Source organism: Lycorma delicatula, chromosome 2, assembly GCF_047948215.1.
Source record: "Lycorma delicatula isolate Av1 chromosome 2, ASM4794821v1, whole genome shotgun sequence".
Taxonomy (NCBI): domain Eukaryota; kingdom Metazoa; phylum Arthropoda; class Insecta; order Hemiptera; family Fulgoridae; genus Lycorma; species Lycorma delicatula.
Window position 1 is genome coordinate 62,363,729 of NC_134456.1, and position 19,212 is coordinate 62,382,940.

At 33.9% G+C, this 19,212-nt stretch overlaps 1 protein-coding gene across 1 annotated transcript in view; it reads left to right on the forward strand.

The window, feature by feature from the left end:
• The window catches only part of mop (tyrosine-protein phosphatase non-receptor type protein myopic), a 97,495-nt gene that overhangs the window by 14,709 nt on the left and 63,574 nt on the right, over positions 1-19,212 (forward strand). Inside the window, exons 4-5 of the mRNA XM_075355414.1 lie at positions 637-781; positions 8,494-8,609. Of these exons, the coding sequence (XP_075211529.1) occupies positions 637-781; positions 8,494-8,609 (261 nt within the window). The remainder of the gene's footprint in view (positions 1-636; positions 782-8,493; positions 8,610-19,212) is intronic.

The window sequence follows — 19,212 nt, forward strand, 5'->3', positions numbered from 1 at the left end:
TTTACATCTATAATGTACTGTATGAGGAATATTTTTATCTGTGACATTGCATGTTTTAATCGTTAATTTTATTTGCATTACATTACTGTTTAATTTTTAAGTCTTATTCTGCCTTGTACATTATATGGTATGGGCTTTTTACACTATTGTATAGTGTGTGTAGCATATTATTGTTCGTAATACTTATGTTTGTATTGTTTAATTAAATTGTTTATTATAATAACATTTTATCCAGGTGCTAGTAATGACTCCTCGTTATGCGTCCCCCCCCCAAAAAAAATTATGCTCAATCAGTGCATGGTGGCTAATGTAGTTTCTTTTTTGTAGCAGCTCTTGATTTTTTTACCTTCACAGTGATTTTTTTTAATGATTTCTTCGGATTTCTAAAGTTTGATTCAATCAATGGACCATGAAGTGGTATGAACATTTGTTTGTTTACTTCTCATTACTCTGAGAGGTATGATGAGCCTTTTTCCTTGCATCTTCTTTCCTTGGTCTATATCGCTGTTTCACCAGAAATAAAAACTGAATAAATTTTCTTTGTTAAATGATTTTGTATTTACAAAAAAGTGTTTATTTTATTTTTTATTTATTTATTTTTTTATATTAAGAAGTACATTATTTATTTTATTTTAGCACTTGAAGGATTCCTATCCACAACCAGCTGGAGTTGATGTATCCCCTGACCTAATGCAGTTTATGCAACAGATATGTCTGGCCCAAGCCCAGGAGTGCATACTTGAGAAAAGCATGACTGATAATCGCAAAGCAAATATAAATGGTATGCATATAATTATTTTGTTTTTTATGATAATAGCTAGTATCTTGTGTAGTTTTTTACCCCCACTTTAATTATGTTATTTATTTACCAACTTTAGCTGAAAAAGAAACTAGTTTATATCCAGAAAATTATTATTATTCTGTATTAAATTTCCTGCAAAAGACTTCAGGTTTTTCTCTAGTCATTTTATACTGATTTTCTTTTCTTTTCTGTTCTGTGATAATTTTTGAACTTAAACTTATTACATTCTCAGTTATTCCCTTGTATATATTTTAATTTTTGTATTCCTCTTTTGTTCTTATCCTCCACATCCATCCATTGACAGATTAATTTAATTAGCTTGTTTAAATTCTTCTTAAGGTGCTATATTCTTTCTTTAGGTGGTCATCATGATAGTCTATAAATTAATGGCTGGAAAGTTAAATTAATGGCTGCGCAAGAATATGAACTATTCTCTTAGGTTCCAAGGCAAGACATCCATCTTCTTACCACCTCTTCCCCTATATTTTATCTCAGGCAGTTATTTGTAATAGCTGGTATTGTTTCCCTCTGTAATATGATTCAGACAAAGTAGTTTTTAATTGTTTATTTCAGTAACTTTTTACATTTCTTGGTTTAAATGCAAATTTTCATTGCTAGTTGTTGCCAGTAAGACTCAATGCCACAGAGTCTATTGACTTATTATTTCTGTGTACAATCATATTTTGAATACTTCTGCTCTCTTCATCATCAATTTAGTCTGAGTGGCACCCCACACTCCTTAAAGAATGATGAAGAGCTTGTAACACTTTAACATGCATAATTTACATTTGTTATCTAATCCTTTGTTGCTAAACAACACTTTAATGTTTAAATAAGAGTTATAAGTATTTTCCATCTAAATTTAATTAAATTAAATGTGAATTTTCTCTAACTCTTTCATTGTCACTGCCTTTGCCTTCATCAGCGGAAGGACCTGCTTGATTTGATTAATTGCAGGACCCAACAGCTCCTCTATTAACTCTGCTTCTGAATCAAAATCCAAAAGGTTTGGATTTTGAGCAGTTAATAGAGCTACCTTATCTCTTTTCTCCTTAACCTCTCTTTCTTTTGCTTTTCTGTCTCCTTCTGATGCATCTCACATTCCATTCTTCTGCACTTTCTATTGTGCTCAGCTTGCACCTTAGATTACCGCATCTTTTATATTTTCTCTGCTTATGCTGCTTTTCTCCAGAGATACCCCGGAGAACATGATCTTTCCTCTGACTCAGGTTCACTACTCATGCCAAGATAAATAAAATACTAACAAGCTGAATGTCCAAACAGTAAACAACCAATAAAAACTACTATAAACAAAACAAAACAATCGGTTAATAGATCGAGTTGGCGCCAGTTGATAACAGAATAGTTGGCAAATAGAATTGTCTGCTCCATCTTACAGTTGAGGAAAAAACCATGTAAACTGGATATCCAAATAAGTGACTCTAGCTGCTTTAGCAAAAAAGAACAGCTCACAAACTTGCAGGAATATTGCACAGAAAACATTTAATTTTGAAGAGTCCTTTTAACATTGTAAGAGTCATGAGAATTTTCTGACCCTTCAGATAAAGAAATTATGTGTGTTAACTTTTCCACTAAGATAAAATGTGACTCATCACTAAACATAATACAATCAAGGAATTCATCATCTTCACGCTACAACATTTCAGTAGCAAAGTCGCCACACACAGCTTAGTCAATACCCTTCAAAGTGTATAACAACTATTAGCAGTATGGATGTAAGCATTAACTTAAAACAGATTCACTATATATGGGTCTCACTAAGTCAGGTTACCTTTTGTGGTTGTATGTGGTTATGGGTTTTTTATTTTCTATTTTGTCTGGTGAAAACCAGAGGAACATAACTCTATTATTATAAGTTTTTAGAGTTTTATTATTGGCAAAGATTGAAATTGATGAGATGTGTCCCGGTATAAATACAGTTTATTTATCAGTGAAACATAAGTACCAAAATATCTCTTTGGTTCTGAACAATAGATCCATTGCAACAGTAGCAGCATACATTTATTTTATGATGTAGAAGTTTCTTTTTTAGTATTTGTTATCACATAAAAGTAATACTTATAGATTATACAGAAATTTTTATTTTCCCTCAGATTTAATTTCAAGAATTTATCTGCTCAGAACCAGAGGAGCATGCTCATAACTCCAGTATGCTTATTTTACAGGAAAGTAAAAAGAAATAATGGTTACTCATTTTTTTATGCATTTTTACCTGCATTGTTTCCGTACTTACAAAAACCTTATTCTAAAAATAAATGAATATTTTTATTTAGAAATAGTAGTAATAATTTTAAGTTATATTTTTATTTTTTTTTTAAATTAAGCACATTTAAAATAGCAGACATGGGAAGTATATTTCTTTGTCAATAATAAACCCCCAATTGTTTTGTTTTCCAATATTTTTGTCGAAACCATAACGTAAATATGTTATACATAATTGTTCTTCCATGCTGCACAAATACTGAATATTCCAAAAATCAATCATTGTTTTTTTGGATCATGTTATTCAAAAATTGAATGCAATTTAGTGCCTTTAGTAGTCGAGACATGAAAAATGTAACCATATGATTCTTTGGATCCAGAACACACTGTGGTACAAATGGCTTTAGAGTTTTAAGTATGGAGTTGTGGAGATGGTACAAAAGAGCTTTTTAAATTTTAATTTCATGCAGAAGTAGAGGATAAAAAATAGAAATTTAATTCAAATGAAAATAAAATTAGTTGGATAAAGTTCATAAATCTTCAGTTCTCTCTGTAACAAATTAAACCAAAGTTTATTTTAGCTGTATTTTAGGTATTTAAAGGCATTGAAGATAGTCTGATTCATTTTTCCATCTTCAATAAATATGTCACGGCCTCTTAAAAATTATAGATGGAAAATTTAAGTACTTGTTGAATTTTGTCATTGACAGATTTATGTCAATCTGGAATTATAAAAGAGCAACTTTTCCAACTCTAAATCAACTTTTATCAAAGTCTAAAGGAAAAAATAAAGATTTTGTATATAGTGATACTGATGATGCTGGTGATGAAAATAATTAAAAATAAAAGCAAGAGCGAGAACTTTTTGTATCATGATTTGTTCCTTAAGACTAGATTATTTATGTGAATCATCTATATATTTTTTTTCAATATTTTATCTCCATTTATGATAAGAAATATTATCATTAGATTTAAGGTTAATTGTATTAAGTTTTTGTTCGAGTAAATAGTAATTTGTTGTGATATAGCATGTATTTTAGGTTTGCAATTAAATAGTTTTAAATCAGTTTAAGTAAAAACATTAACATTAAAGTAATTTTAACTAAATACTAAATCAGTAACTAGCTACAAGCTCGTTTTACAAGGGTCACTCAGTAATTAAAGAGACAAATGACTAGAAAAATTATTTTTTTTTTTTATTCAGTTACAGTGAAACTAATTTTTCAACATAATTTGTTGTTGTTACACTTAGGCACTTGTGCCACCTTTCTATGAGCGCTCTTATTCCAGTAGTAAAGAATTGTTCATTTGGGTGTCTGAGCCATTCTTCACTTGCTCATTGTTGCCAAACTTGGTGCCAGGTAAAAACTCTTTGAGAGACCAAATGTAAAAGATCAATTGATGTAAGATCAGGACTGTAAGTAAATGTGGCACCACCTCCCAACCCAACTTTTAAATAGTTCCTTTATCGTTTGAGCGATATGGAGGCAGCTTTTACTCAGAAGAATTACAGATTTTGAGAGAGAACAGGGTGTTTTCTCCCTATTTCTCCCTGAAGTGGTTTCACTTCATTTTGTAGCATGTCACAATAGTACTCACTGTTGATTGTACATTGTTCTTCAAGATAACTGCAGTAAGTTGGGTCTTTATAGTTCAAAAACACCATTAACATCACTTTACCGGCTGTTGCATAAATTTGAATTTTTTTCGAGCAGATTTGTAAAACTTGAATCCTTCCTTTTCATACTGTGGTGTTTTGAGTTCTGGTTCAAATTGATGACTCCAAGTTTGAACAACGGTTGTTATACAGTCTAAAAAAGAACCTTCCACTAAAATTTGTTTAAGTTCTATAGAAATGTGAATTCAGGTATATATAATTTTCAGTCAACTGTTTCAGAACCCACCTTTACTTTTTGCAGTAATCCAGTTTATCTTGGATAATGGAATAGGCATTGTCAGTATTCTTACTACAAATTTTAGTAATTTCCCAGATTTATATTTTTTGTCCTTACAAAGTAAGATCACTAATGCAATTTTGCAAAGCATCAGTCACAATATCCACCAGTCTTTGTTATGGTGAAAATCAGGGATGCTGCCCAATTAAAACTGTTCAATCCTCTTATAAAAATTAGCATGGTTAATATACCTCTTACCATATTATTTAACAACTGTGACTGAATTTTGATTTGTTTTTTACACAAAAATTTTCACAGCAAGCAGAGTCGTCATTTTTAAATAAACAAAAGAGTTATAAGAAAATGCTTTAGAACAGCTAATAAGGGGTGCCAGTTTTGAATGTCAGACAGTTTCAGTTTATTCTATTAAGTAGTTTTTCTACTTCGGCCATTTGTCTTTGATCATTGAATAACCCTCATACTAAATTAATAAAGTTCATTGTATTTTTTTCTTGCATAAAATTAATTATAGTTTTAAGTCTTTTTTGTGTGTTTTTTAGTTGCAATTATTATGAGCTATCTTGGTAACTTTATTCATTATTTTTAATGTAATTTTCTTAAAATGTGACCTAAAGTAAACTTTTTTCCAGAATTTGAATAACTCCACATTAAATTTCAATATGATTTAAGATATTGATAGAGACAACATGTTCATTATTTTAGAAGCATCTAAATAATAATTCATTTTAAAATTCATAATCTTAATCCTTATAGAAGTATTGGTTTATATTTAGAGTAAGGTTTTTGTGAATTTGGAGATCATGCTATTAAAAAACATTCCAAAAATATATTAGCACTGTTTCTTTATGCATACCTGTAAAGTAAGCAAACTGAACTGCATTCATGTGGTTCTGAGCTAATATCTAAACTTACAAATTACTGCAGACCCTCCATATTCATAGATCCTTTATCTGTAATTTACAAAAATCTCCAAATATTAAATAAAGAAATTCAGAAATAAATAATTCATATTTTAATGTACAGTAAACTACCTGCATTCTATGAGTGATTAATTTACTGTGTAGCTTATTTATACAAATTCTTTTTAATGTTAAGATAATTTTTTCTGATGAATGAAGAAAAATATTTGTGGTAAATTTTATTAATACAAGCGCTTTTAATACTCATGGAATTTTCATATTAATGAAGGGAAATTTTATCATTCCTAAATTATTTAGAGTTTTAAGAAAGAAATTAATAGAAATATATAAATTTAATGAACATGCCAGAAGTTGTAATTTCAACAATAACATTATAAAGATTATTTATAATTTTCTTGAACATCAAATATATATTCATTATATGAAGTGTATATTCATTATGTGTACCCATGGGAAATACTATTTACTTCCCATATATTTTTACATTGTAATAATTAGTCTCTTCCTCTTCTAGCCATTGGGTGTTCAGGTCTTGCAAAAAGAGTTTTCCATTATATTGTGTCCTTTGCCCTTTTCTTAGCCTAGACATAAATTATGTCTAACCTTTCTTATGTTTTTATTTGAGCAGCTTATTTTGATATGCCTGGAGTATGGAAGTGATTCATCTTCCATTTTTTCACATGAAAAAGGTTTTTGACCAAGTGCCTTAATGTGGAGTTATGGTATGCTTTACAGAGCAGAAATGTGGGAGGATAATTTTTAGAGCCATACAAAGTTTATATAGGAGCAAATGCAATTTTATGAAAGTAGAAAATGAGGAATCGGAGATGCTTACAGTAACTGTATAAGTTTGACAAGCAGATGTATTGTTATCATAGTTCAGTTTTATTGACGGATGAATTTTCAAGGCCTATCATAAAGCTTTCCAAACTATAAATATTAGAATAAACTATGAAAATGGCTGAAATTGTTAGTAATTTGTTAGTATGTTATTTTGTTGTTAGTTTTATATAATTAGCCAGTAAAAATACATTTACTGCATTTTAATTTTATTTAATAATAGTTACTGTTGAAGTATGGTAATTTATGGAGTGTATTATGAATTATCAGAACTATAATAATAATAATAATAATAATAATAATAATATATATATATATATATATATATATATAACTATAATAATACAATATATATTATTGTTACTGTATTTTTAATGTTTGTTGCCTGATTGATTTTAACTTACTGTACTTTTCATAAATATGTTTTTAAATAACTTACAAATATTAATATAAGCATGAGGGATTTTTAAGAGAGAATAAATTTATTTTGTAATACACAGGGAATACTCAGGTATGAAATAAGTTGTAATGAGAAGACTGGCCCTCTTGAAATGTATATGCATCCTAAGAAGCATTTACAGTCGTTAGCAGTTCACCAACAATGCACAAGGGGCATGCAGTCACATATAGAAATTCTAGGTTGTTTATAATTAGTAATACACAGTTTTTAAATGTTGCATCTGTATACAGAAAACTATCACGCAAATATAAAAATGTTCCAGACAGTTATATCCCTACCCACCGGGTTGGTCTAGTGGTGAACGCGTCTTCCCAAATCAGCTGATTTGGAAGTCGAGAGTTCCAGCGTTCAAGTCCTAGTAAAGCCAGCTATTTTTACATGGACTTGAATACTAGATCGTGGATACCGGTGTTCTTTGGTGGTTGGGTTTCAATTAACCACACATCTCAGGTATGGTCGAACTGATAATGTACAAGACTACACTTCATTCACACTCATACATATCATCCTCATTCATCCTCTGAAGTATTATCTAAACGGTAGTTACCGGAGGCTAAACAGGAAAAAAGAAAGAAAGACAGTTATATCCCAAAAATGTTCTTCCACAACTAAGTTCAATTTGGCTGTTCCAGCCACCGCAGTAAACAAGATAATAAATCATTCAGTTGCCTGCATTTTTCATCGATTAGTGGACATGTTACATGTATCTCTTGATAATGTGTTCACCACTCTGCATAATCACTTGAACATGAGATCTTTCTAAAACATTTGCTGAGATTGCTAGTGCCTGAATAAAACCTGATGGTAGTAGAGGTGTGTCAGCTTCAGTGTTTGGTAGCAGAATATGATGAGGTCTGCCTGAATGCCATCATTGCTGATGATGATGGATGGTTTCACCACTACAATCCCAAAAGCAAACAGATGGCTCTTCAATAAACTTTCGGAAAAGGCAGAAGTGGTTCTGAAAGTGATTCAGCGAATGGGTTATAGGACAACTTCCAGGACTGGCAAAACGTTGGCTTAATGTATACTACTGTGGGAAAGTTCTGAAGTATCAAGTTGGACTCTCCCTTATGTAGCTGATGAATAGATGAATAATAAATTCTTTCTTCCTTTTTTTGACTAGTGTTTTGTACGGTTCTTATTACAATGATTTTGAATAGCTCGCAGTAGGTCTTGAAATATATCGTCCACTTATACAAGGAAGGGGCTATTATGATAATTGTAATAAAATATTATATGATCTAAAGATCATAGAGTAGAATAATAAAGATGTTTAATAAATGTAACAGTGTGATCTGTGATAATTTATGTCATCTTATTTATTTTCAGCAAAAGTAGCAGCACAAATAGTTGACTATTACAATATGGCATTGAATGCCTTGATTCAAACTGGAGGTGCTGATGACAGTTGTATTTTGGAAACTGTAGGAACAAAAATATTTAAGGTAAAAGAAAAATAATAATAATAATAGAAATAGCTTTCATATAATGGTTACTTTTTATATCAAGTATATTAATAATCTAATTAACATTGTCTGTTTTGACAATATAAAGAAATCTGTATTTCTTTATATTTATGTTTGACATAAAGAAATCTCTATGTTCCTCACTCTGCTCTGTTGTGAAACAATCTGCTTTTTAGTGGCAGAACAACTTAAATTTAATCAGACAAGTAAATAAATAAGTTTTTTATTGTGATTGGTACCAAATAATAATAATATTTATATATATATATATAATATGATAAAACATTTTGTATTTTTCATTAAAATATTATAAACTCATCTATGTAAAACATAAAATTAAAAAAAAATTTGTCAAGGTGTGAGGTGGATTATGAATGATTCCACAAAGGGTGGTGGCTTCTGGTGCAGTTAGGCTTATCTGGCATTGTCAAAACTTCCTGTGAAACCACTTGCATGGCATTGATAATACATTTTCAATCAACAAATAGTTTATTATGGAATTCAATATGTATGTGTGTAAACACATTTTGTCTCAGATTTTGATTTCAGGTTCGAATTAAGCACCACCAAAATATTACAAAAATACACAAATTGCTGCGATTGGCTGTCGTGTTCACCTGAAAATGATCACTAAAATTAGAATTTTGTAATCATGTAATAACAGTGTAAGCTATCAGTTTGGTTCAAATGCACTAATGTAAGGTTTACTAAGATGCATAAAATGTATAAATATCAATTTTGTTGTAAATTAAGTGTAAGTCCCCAAAATGGAGAAAAACTAACTATTAATCATAAAAAATAAATATGCCATAAATCCACCAAAACATGAAATAAATAAATTGCATTAATTTACCGTAAGTAGAAGTTAGAGATAATAAACCTTATTAAAAACAAATTAATAATTGAGAGAAAAGTAATAATAATAAGAATGCTTGTTCAGGAAAGTCTTTACTAGACTTTTCATTGATAACTGGGTTTTTTCCCATTATCCAATTATTTATTAATTTTTTTGTATAGTATTATTTATTGTTATATTTATTTTACAGTTTTTCAAAAAATATTGTTAGTTAGCATTCAGTATAAAAACAGTTTCATTTTTAATTCTAAAAACGACAAAAATTAACATACAACCGACAAATCTTTAACCCCACTTATTTAGAAATATTACATAATTATTTTTCAAGTAGTTACTAAAAGGCTTATGTAATTACAATATAAGCCTATTTGAATCATAAATGAGATTTTTAAAGTAAGGTCCATTTTGAAATAAAAAAAAAAAAATTTTAAATATGAACCAGCTATTACAAAACTACATTTATTTACTACATTTTTACATAGCTGTCCAACTTCAAGATATTTTCCAAAGCATTTCACTAGCTTCTTCAATTTCCAAGAAATTTTGTCCCCAGTGACGTAAACCATGGAGTAACAGCATCTTTCAATCATCATCATTGTGAAATCTGTCTGAAGCAAGCCACAATTTAAGGTGAAAAAATAACAATTTCTGGGAGCTAAAGTAGGACTATAGATTGAACAATTGAAGAATTTTTCAATGAAATTCTTCCAGTTGCCTCATTGTCTGATTTGCCATGTGTGGCCAGGAATTGTCATGTAAAGTAAATCCTGCAGGATATGTCGTTTTTTTATAGCTCTTTAAGATTTTTCACAATATATACCAGCTTCACAGCAGTTCCACAATCACTAAGTTTTACAAACAAGATATCCTTTTTCTTAAATTTTTGTCACCCTGTTTTCTTAAATTTTTACCTCAATTTTTTCAATCAAATTATACATTATCATCGACAGCTGGCTGCTATGTTTGTTTGCTCTTCTTGATGTGAGTGGCACCATTGTCATACTTTAATGTTACTCATACTATTTAGCCTGTAAACATTCCAAATTCTCTGTGAACCTAAATCACAAAATTGTTTTTTACCATCAAAAATTGCAAACTATAGCCGTCATAAAAAGATAAATAAACTATTGTTGCCAACAGCTGTCTTTTGATTGAAATAACTGAAAATAACTAAAAGTGCCATCAGTTTACATCGTGTATACAGGTGGAAAATTCAAACAGATCTTTTAATATGTTACACATTACAAATTGAAAAGTTTACCAATATTATTTCTAAAAACTGAAATTATTAACTGGTAATTATTAAACAGAAATATAAAAACTGTGAAATTACTTGTAAAGATTATCAAATTACAAACACATAATAATTAATATGATATTAAATTTTAGCCCCATACATTTCATGGTATTTTGTAAAACATTGTTAGGCATAACCCTGAACCATCTTCACACTGGGGACAGTAATAATTATTATCTTTCCAGATAATATTTTTACTGCATTTTACTTGGCAATGTCACCTTTTTTCTCAAGTTTCTGTGTCATGATGGACAGACATATGGTGAATAAAATATGAGAAGTTTTTTTTCAGCTTCAGTGCAGTAATAACAATTCAACAAATCGTAAGCCCTGAAGTCAAAAAATGAGTTATAAATCACTAAATTTACCATATAGTGTTATAGTGTTTGTGTATTGATAATAAACATTTATAAAATATCTACTGCAAGTTTTTTTATTCCAATGGAGTGTTTTATGCAAATTGATTAGATCATTTAATTACTTTTAGCTACTACTTACATGAAATAGTTATACAGGGCGATTCATGAAATGTTAGTGGTGTTTTCTAAGCTCATTCTACTAGTGAAAAAAAATCAAAAAAGTTCTTATAAACATTGGTCCAGAAACGCACTGTTACAAAGTTATGTCTAGTGAAAAATTTTGCTCTGATTCCTGAGCAAAGAGTCAAATAAACATACTGAAATTCTAGGAACCCAAATTAAGAAATAAAATTGATGGTTTGTTATGTTTTTTGACCTGAAAAATTGAACTAAACAGGTTCCAGAACTATATATTCCGTTATTTCCATAATATTATACTTAAAACAGAAAAATTGTTATCACAAAACATGTTTTATGTTATTTTAAATGACTTAACAAATATATAAAATTTATTATCAAAACTTGTACAGAATTTATTTAAGATAATTTTTGTAAAATAGCCCAATAAAAAACTAATAGAAAGTCAACAAATTTGATTTTTTTACTAACACTTACTGAAAACGAAGGGATTATGCGTACAAAGCATGTTTGCTTTCTTACTTTCCTATAAAGTGCAATGATGCAAAAAATAGTGTTATATTAAAGATAAAAATAGAATGAAAAAACCAGTGCTAATGTTATTCAGACAGTAAAGTTTACATATTGTTCTCGAATTCACTGTCTAATTAAAAATTTGAGAAATATGATTTAGTAAGTTGGTAACAGAAATCAACTGGCCAACAATGCATGTTATGTTGTCATAGTGCATTCCTTTTTCTGCATTTCTGCTGTAAATTGTTGCAAGTACAGTGTAGTTTAATAAACATGTGTGTATGTGTGTTTTAGTTGGTGTCATTTTGCGGCAATACCTTTGTTATTTATGACTGAGAAATATGCCAACAGGGTATTTATTTTGGAGGTGTGTAATGGAAATGCAACCTCTGCTGCAGAATATCAAAGGCGTTTTCCTAACTGCAGAGTTCCAAATCCTAAAACAATTAGTGGACCATTCCATACACTACGAGAAATTACAAAGAATTGTTTTGCCTTTCTTTAGTTTTTTCAACAATATTTTTTAGGTTTTCTGTACATGAATTCCTCAGGTTTCCCTTGTTAATAATTTTCTTACCAAAGAGACTTTTATAATTAGCTTTGTACAGATTACGATCTATATTCTTTTTGCCCTCCATTAGCTTAACCACTACTTTATCTGTTTGGGAAGTACTGCCTGATTCTACATCTGTAGAGCTTCCATACAACATGTTTTTTTTTTATACAAGCCCATTGGGCTTAGCTGGAATATAAAGCCTCATTCCATACTTCTGTCTTTTTTTTAAAATACATTTTGAGCACCAAGCAACCTCTTTGTATACTGTACTTTCATCCAGTAATAATTCTTCTGATGGATAATAAGCATTCTCCATTGTAAAATTCAGGTATTTTATTGAAAAAATCTTAGAAAATGATTTTCTACATCCACCTTTGCAATGTCAGTGAAATGTGAAGTGCTCAAAAAATTTACATTTGTATCTATTGCAGTTCATAAATTTTCTGAAAACAAATATATAAAAATTCCCTTTCCAGTAGCATGTACAATTTAATTTAATCTTATAGTTCCTGTATAAAATTTCTAAACAAAAAAAAATTTTTATGCATTTTATATACATTGGGAATTCATCAACAGTAACGTCATTTCATCTCGAAATTTTGGACTTTGGCCTTGTTGACTGAAAAAAATTTCAGTTGTTAATAATTCTTTTTGCTAAATGATCATTTTCTTATAAATCCTTACAGAGTTTAAAAATTCAATAGAATTGTTTTTACTATCAAGTTAGTTTCAGGCCTTTATCACCTATAAATAAAGTGTATTTGCTAAACAGAGGGGCCTCTGACCAACATTCATCAGGAACTGGAACTATTGGAATTTAATTTTCACTTCTATCTTAATTGTCAACAATTCTAGGTTCTGGTTATTCATTAACTACAGAACCTTCTTTCATAAGGTTTGAAAAATAATTTCTTTCATCCTCAGGATCAGATAAATATTCACCTTAAAAAAAAAGTATTTTCTAATTACTAATGAAATGTTTTTATTAAAAAAATAAAAAATGAAACATTTTCAATAGATAAAGAGAGGCCAGTTGTATTTAAAAAGAAAATAAATTTATTGATTAGTAATGCAAATAACAAAGACTTAACATTTTGGAAAGACTAATTCGTACTATTTCTTGATGACATTCATTTCTTGGTCTTTTTTTTAGATGCCCCAGGTATGTGTGTTGCCCATTTTTTAGCCTTCAGGGTTAGGAATGAGGGTGGTGCAACCGGAATCTTCAGAAGACGGGTGTGTTTCCCTATGGGGGGTTGGGATGTCCATTTTAGTACTTTGGTTTCCCTTTGATGCGTTGACCAAAGTTCTGTGGTTTAGTGTCTTCTTTCAGAAATTTGAACTAGTCAGTCGTGTGAGCACCTTCCACTGGTATCGAGCCTTTCTTGGATTTAGGCTGCAACTACAGTTAGGTTCAATTGAATATAGGCTTATAATTTTCAAATCCTACGAAGGTATTACAGAGTGATTTATTCTATGCATACTCACCTCAACATGGCTGAGGGATGGCAACAACTTCTGGTCGTAAGTCCCCGTAACAAGTAAGAGAATACTCCCTGCTACTCCTACTTGCGTTCATTTCAGAACAAGGGTTGTAATCTGCGGTTGTGCTATTAAACTTACCAATCCAGAAGCAAGGAAGAGGTACAAAGAGCGACAGGAGAATATAGAGTTCCCCCAGCTGCTCGTAGCTCACTGCTGGTGGTAGTTGCATTTGTGGGCTTGCCCAACAAAGTATTAGTTTCACCTAACAAATTGTTAGTTTTTCCAATAGGTACCCTTAGGGAATTTCTGGTCACGGCTGAAGATTTTCAAAAGATAAGGAAGTCCAGGCGGAAGAGGAGCCCTGAGCCTTTACCATCAGGCTCCTCAACTTCAGAAGACGAGGGTTGGGCAATGGATGTAGTGGACATCCACCCGGGTAGAACCCAACCCCATGTTAGAGACATTCAGAAAAGCAAAGGGCAAATCAGTCCAGAATGACTTGGATTACTTGGTTGAGTTTCTTGAGTTCCCTCGCAGTGTGGGTTCTGGTACAAGTAAAACAATTCTTCTTAGGCTTGCAAAAGTTCAAGAGGTTCTTTCTGCTATGGCAGAAGGGTATGAAACCTTGGTCTCCACACCCAAGGAGGTCAAGATGCTTCAGAAAGCGGTTCTGGCCCCAGCACAGCCCAGGCGCTATGCTGAGGTAGCACATGGCAAATTGGAAGCCAGTCAGGTCAAGAAACTAGAAGTGCTTTTTGTAAATAAGCCAGAAGGGTCCACAAAAACAAGTTCTGATCTTAAAAAGGACTTGCAGGCTTCCCTTCATGACAGCCGAAAGGGCCTAAAGATTAGGAACATAAAAGAGACAGCAAGGGGGCCTGGTAATGGTAGCAAATAATAAGAAGACTGTCCAAGTCATCCAGGACTCTCCTGCAGTTCAGAAGCTGGAGATCAAGGTGGACCCCAAGCGTAGTAGTAGGCCCCATGTCGTAGTATATGACATTGATCATAGCCTCTCCGATAAGGAAGTTCTTACCCTGATTAGGAATCAGAACACCGACTTGGACAAGGCTATGTTCAAAAAGGAATGTAAGCTAGTCTTCAAGACAGAGAAACGTGATGCCCCATGGTATGATGGTGTGTTCAAGTTAGGTGCTAGTCTCTTCCAGAAGTTTCTGACTGAGGAAAGGATTTTTTTGGACTTCTCATCCTGCTGCATCAAGGAATACTTTGATGTGCAGCTATACTTCAAGAGTTGTCATTTTGTCCACAGGACCAAATTCTGCAAGTATGCGTCGATCTGCGTGCATTGCGGTGAGGAGGGCCACAAACGTGATGATTGTCTGCAGAAAAAAGATGGTTCGACTTGCATTAACTGTAAAAGGTTGTGCAAGATTCATAGGCACTCGGTAAATAGCAAGGAGTGTGGATGCTACAAGAGAGCAGTTAAGATCTATTTCAACTCTCCCACTGGTTAGGTTCGGTCAACCAGATGCACAGGGTGCCTATGTAGTCTGAGTTGAGTTAGGTGAAGTTGTCGAAATATGGAGTCTTGACATAGTTCTTCTACAACATCCATACATGGTCAAGGGTGATCTGTCAGGTTTCCCAGGTTGGAAGAAGTTTTTTGTTATTGACAGTAAATCTGCTGTTCTGTGGACAAAGTCATTAGATAGTGTCTTCATACGGCAGACCTCTGACATGCATCATGTCATTGTCAAGCTTGCTGAGAATGGTTTTCTAGTCATTGTTAGTTGTACTTTCAGTACAGGGATCCCACTGAACAGCACTTGGAGAAATGGAAAATAATTGTTAGGCTTGTAACTGGTTGTCCAGTTCTGATAGGGGCTGATGCGAATGCCAAATTGCCTCTTTGGCACAGTGGGATCACGGATGATGGCGGTGAAGTAATTGAAGGTTTCTTCGTGCAGCATAATTTTGACATCTTTATTGTTGCTGGCGAATTGTCTACTTTTGCCGGAAAGGTCAAAGGGCAGAGGGCCTTCTGTGGTACCAATATCGTTGTTACCATTGGTAAGGACATCAATGGTAGGAGTCAGAACTGGTTTGTAGTCTATGATTGCGCGAGCGATCATCAACTAATAGTTTGATTTGGTAGGTGAGCTGGAAAATGTCTATAGGAGGTACGTCCCTGTTCAGCAGGGGTGGTTTCTGCACTGGTGGGTGGATTGGCCCAAGTTTTCTAATATTCTTGCAGCCAGGCTTCAAGTTTTTGCTCAAAGACTCCTGTTAGAGGTCCTTGGTGGCCGAGAATTTTTCTTCAATGGTTGCTGAAGCTGCAATCAGTCAATTCCCAGCCAATTATGGGTTGGGAGAGAGTAGCTGGATGGTGGACTTGGGACTTAACCGCGATGAAGCTGACTGTGGGCCGGCTCAGGAAAGCCTTACAAGGTGAGATGATCCTGATAAGTGTGCAGCCATGCTTGCGGACTATTGTCAGAAAGGAACCAATATTTTCATAACGTTAGGTCTTCTAAGCGTGATTCCTGGCGCTGTTTTGTACAAGAGCAAGGAAATAAGGACCCGTGGGGGTGTCGTTTATAGAGTTCTTGGGCATAAGAAGAAAAAAATGTTCTTCTGTCAGCTCTTTCAACCCAGGATGGAGTTGTAATAGATAAAGATCATGTCCTCAGTCTTCTGATGAAAGATCTGCTTCCAGATGATACTAAGGTTGGGGAAACCTTTTATCATCGATGTATCCAAAGGGAAGTTGTAGGTTTTTGCTCTGAGTTTTGAGATTACTGAGGCAGAAGTCCATCATGCAATTTGTAGCCTAGCTAGGAATAAAGCCCCCAGATATGACTGTATCACAGTGGAACTCCTTGTTCGCACATTGCCAGTGATTGTGGGTCCCCTAAACAGGGCTTTTAATAGGATGCTTTTTGCTGGATATTCCCTATCGTATTGGAAATGTGGTTCGTTGAAACTGCTATTCAAAAGTGGCGACAAGGACCCCACTGTATGTTCTTTTTACCGGCTTCTGATGCTCATAAGGTTTTCCAGGTCTTGTACCTCTGCATTAATTGTCGGTTGACTTCTAATTGTTTGCTAATGGACAGCCAGTATGGTTTTCACCCTGGCAAGGGCACAGAGGACGCTATTCTTGGGTAATGAATTTGGCTTCGAACCAGCGAGTGCAAATATGTACTCTGCTTTTTGGACATTCCTGGGGCCTTCAATAACTTGTAGTGGCCCTCTGCCTTGTTTCAGTTGCAGTGTGGTTGCACACAAAATGAGATTGAGACTCTCTTGAGCTATTTCAGTAACAGAACCATTGTCCTTCATGATGGCGGTTTGGAAGAAGAAAAGACCCTGTCAAAAAGCTGTCCACAGGGCAGTTTTTTAGGTCCCCTTGTCCGGATCATTGAATTCAAATCTCTAATGCGGTTGTGGATGCCCAGTGGCCGCCACATCATGGCTTACGCTGATGATGGGTTGCTGCTGGTCGAGGGAAACTCGTGTGCTGAGGTAGAACTCAGACATCTAAAGTACTAAGATTGTGGAGTCTTCAGCGTAAAATGGCTTTCAGTGTGAAGAAAACCACTGGTATTTCTCAAAGGTCGTCTAGCCGCGCTCCGTCACCTGCAGGTCGTGATGGACAGCCTTCGAATTAGGTTCTGGGTCATAATCTTTGATGAGAGGCTTCAATTCAGGGAGCACCTTCAGTTTGTCGTAAGGAAGGCTATAGATGCCTTCTTTTGTGTTCATACAGTCATCCATCCCGATTGGGGTTGGATTTTTGTACCATACATATTCTCTACAAAGATGTCTGTGAGGCCATAATATTGTACGCTGTGCCTGTCTGGGCTCATCATTTGCAATTCCATTGTTATAGGGACATTATATTACAAGCTCAGTATCTTCTTTTGTTAGCTGTTGTTGAAGGCTACAGAACGGTCTCTAGTGAGGCAGTCTCTGTAATCGCCGGCATAAAACCCATTGACATTCTAGCTACGGAACATAGAAAGTAATATATCTCTAAGAAGGAGGGCCTTCTTACAACTGGGCATATGCTAGAAATTGAAGACCAAAGTTTTGACTCTTGGCAGGTTAGATGGAATAAATTTTTTACTATTCAATACACACGCATGGTATAATTACTGATGGTAGGGAATTGCATGCTATTAGGTGGGTTTCCCCCAATCTATATATAACTCAATTCCTTCAGGACATGGTGCCTTTAGGTATAGCTTGGTTTAGCTGATTTGCGCTTATGCCCGGACTTTAGGGTTGATGACACAGTGGACCATGTCTTTTATGTTTGTCCCTGGTAAACATACCAAACTTGTTAGGGAGCTTGAGAGAATAAACTCCTCCTTTCTTGATCTGCAGGTCAATTGGATGGCCCGCAGAGAGTAGACTATAGTGGCTGGCTTCCTCTGTTTCCTCGCACTGAGCAGAACAGCTGAAGGGATATAGGTAGTATCATACCCCAGGTGGCTAGGGACCACCTGGACAGTTGATTGGCGGGAGGTCGGCGTGTTGGCATCAAGCCACTGTTAGTTAGAAACAAGTATGTTAATTAGTATATTTGCTGTTGGTGGAACCACGACTGCACTACCAAGGGTATGGTTATCCATGCAGCCATGAGGCGTAGCACCATCTCGACGATGGTAGTTTATGTGATAAAGTAAATGTCACACGGGACTCCACGATGAAGCTGAGTGGTAGTAGGAGGTCTGTCCTCCTCTCTCTGGTAAACCAGACAGGAGTCCATAGTTGTAATCAAATTAGGGGTTTGAACTATAAGTTGAGTTCACTAAGGGAACTAGGAATTAATTCCATTGTTGGAAACAACATCTCTTGTTGTATGTTATTTGCTGAATTTTCCTCAAATATTATGAGACATTTACTCACAACAGCTTACCTAAATGTAGGCATGAGATTCGTGCTCTTGTGAACTCTGTTAGCTAGTTCAGAGAGCAACGAAGTAGGACAGTCAAGATGTCCGAAAGAAGCCTACAGCATAGGTGAAGGCTGAGTCATAATTCACTGATGTAAATGTCTGCCAAGGCATTTACATCAGTGGCATCCCAACAAGGACTGGCTTATTACTGTGAGATGTAAACAGTTAGAGGGTCAAAAGACGACCTCCGTTAAAGCCCATCAAGGCTAGGAATGGGGAGGGATGGCAACTGGAATCTTCACAAGGCGAAATCTTTCCCTATGGGGGTTGGGATGCCCATTTTAGAAATTGAGGTTGCCCGTGGCTGCTACATCATTGCTTAAGCTGATGATGGGTTGCTACTGGTCAAAGGAAATTCACGGAATGAAATAAGAGTTCAGAGCAACTCAGGCATGCAAAGTTCTCAGGTCGTGGAGTCTTCAGCGATCTTTAACGCAGAAAAGACCATGAT